Source organism: Puntigrus tetrazona, chromosome 6 (genome assembly GCF_018831695.1).
Source record: "Puntigrus tetrazona isolate hp1 chromosome 6, ASM1883169v1, whole genome shotgun sequence".
NCBI classification, from domain to species: Eukaryota; Metazoa; Chordata; class Actinopteri; order Cypriniformes; family Cyprinidae; genus Puntigrus; species Puntigrus tetrazona.
In genome coordinates, this window is record NC_056704.1 from 17,241,330 (window position 1) to 17,242,920 (window position 1,591).

General features: G+C 35.0%; 1 protein-coding gene across 1 annotated transcript in view; it reads right to left on the reverse strand.

The window, feature by feature from the left end:
* The window catches only part of LOC122347244 (carboxyl-terminal PDZ ligand of neuronal nitric oxide synthase protein-like), a 10,597-nt gene that overhangs the window by 5,540 nt on the left and 3,466 nt on the right, over nt 1–1,591 (reverse strand). Inside the window, exons 3-5 of the mRNA XM_043242414.1 lie at nt 1,425–1,517; nt 1,223–1,281; nt 628–736 (exon numbers count right to left, since the gene is read on the reverse strand). Coding sequence (XP_043098349.1) covers nt 628–736; nt 1,223–1,281; nt 1,425–1,517 — 261 coding nt within the window. The remainder of the gene's footprint in view (nt 1–627; nt 737–1,222; nt 1,282–1,424; nt 1,518–1,591) is intronic.

Here is a 1,591-nt window from a genome sequence, read left to right on the forward strand (position 1 = left end):
TATATATATACAAGGACAAAAAAAGTTTTTACTACAATACAGTATATGCTGTATATATATCGCCACATTAGGTACACATTATTAGTAATTATGCAGTTATTTGTATTATATTTTCCCTCTTCCAAAAAATTTGTCATTACCAATACGCAGTAATATATAATAACGAATTAATCCAGTTTTCTTTGTAAAAGGTATAACGTTTACTGTACAGATTTCAAAGTCAAGGGTTAATTAGTTTAAATATACATTGAACCAAACACCATCGTAACATATTAGTTGATAATTGAATACTTTATTGTTTACATAACATCCCATCTTTCGGTAATAAGAGCGCATTTTCAGCAGTGACAGAAATGTAACGACTGCACCACATTACAACATTTTAACTTGCATACTAAAACACTGCTAAAAACATACTGTGCATAACTGTATTAAAATGTCCATCCAAATAAAGAGTTATGCCTTCCCTTTGGTCACTACAAAACTGATCTCCATCAGAATAAATGCTACCGCTAAGACATCCTGCCTTACCTTTTCCATTCCCGGGCAATCAATCAATAGCGTTAACATATTTGTACAGATATAATCAAATGTCTGACGGATTTCCTGTATTAAGGTGTTGTTTACCTTTCTCTTCGATTTGAAGACATTGCAGCGGAACACATTGCTTTTCTTGTCTCTTGCTATGTAACTGAATATCTTCAGGTCCTGTGAGTCATGAGAGACGTAAAATATTCTGAAAAGAAAAAAAAANACAAGGCCAACGTGCTCCTCACCGACTCGGTCCCTTTGACATGTCATAAAACATTACAGAAATGCGTTAAACGTGCTCACTAGATTTCGAAAGCGCAACAGCTTTCGGAGTACAACAGTAAACGTCAGTGTTACATTGCATTGGCGTCAAACTGAAACTGCAGCAACGGATCCATTTCAGAACATACCGGTAATATATCTGTCATTGTTGTAATGCACTAAAACTGGACTGACACTAGTGAACATTGATGATGTTAATCAGCGTGTTCATGTGCACTGGAGAATGGTGGTTGCTATGGGGATTTCGAAAGACATTCTGTTTATTGTTGCAGCTCATTGAGCAAAATGATTTTGATGCGACATGTGCGTGCAAAATGAAAAAGGTCAGCAAACCCCCACAGGCCATGTCACACCAGTCATGAGCAAAATTAGTAATCGACGCCGTGTAAATAAATTGTGGTTAAATTACCTGAAAATGGGGTCCTGGGCCAGTGTCACTTGACTTTCATCCCAGCTATAGTCATGTTTCTAACATAAATATATAGCAATGCAATGCTTAGTCAAGAAATACGCTCATAATTCATTATATATACAGAATAAATGGCACAAAATAAGCAACATCAGAAATAATTGTTATGAAATTATGAGGAGAAAAAATAGGAACACCTCACCTTTTTCTTCTTGCGCAAAACCACCTTGACACCATCCACTGACACAATGAGGTTGACTTTCTTTTTCTTGATGTTCTTAATTTTAAACTCATACTGAAAATGACATAAAACATGGACAATAAAACACAAATCTTTACTTGAACATCTAAATTAAATAGTTTTATATA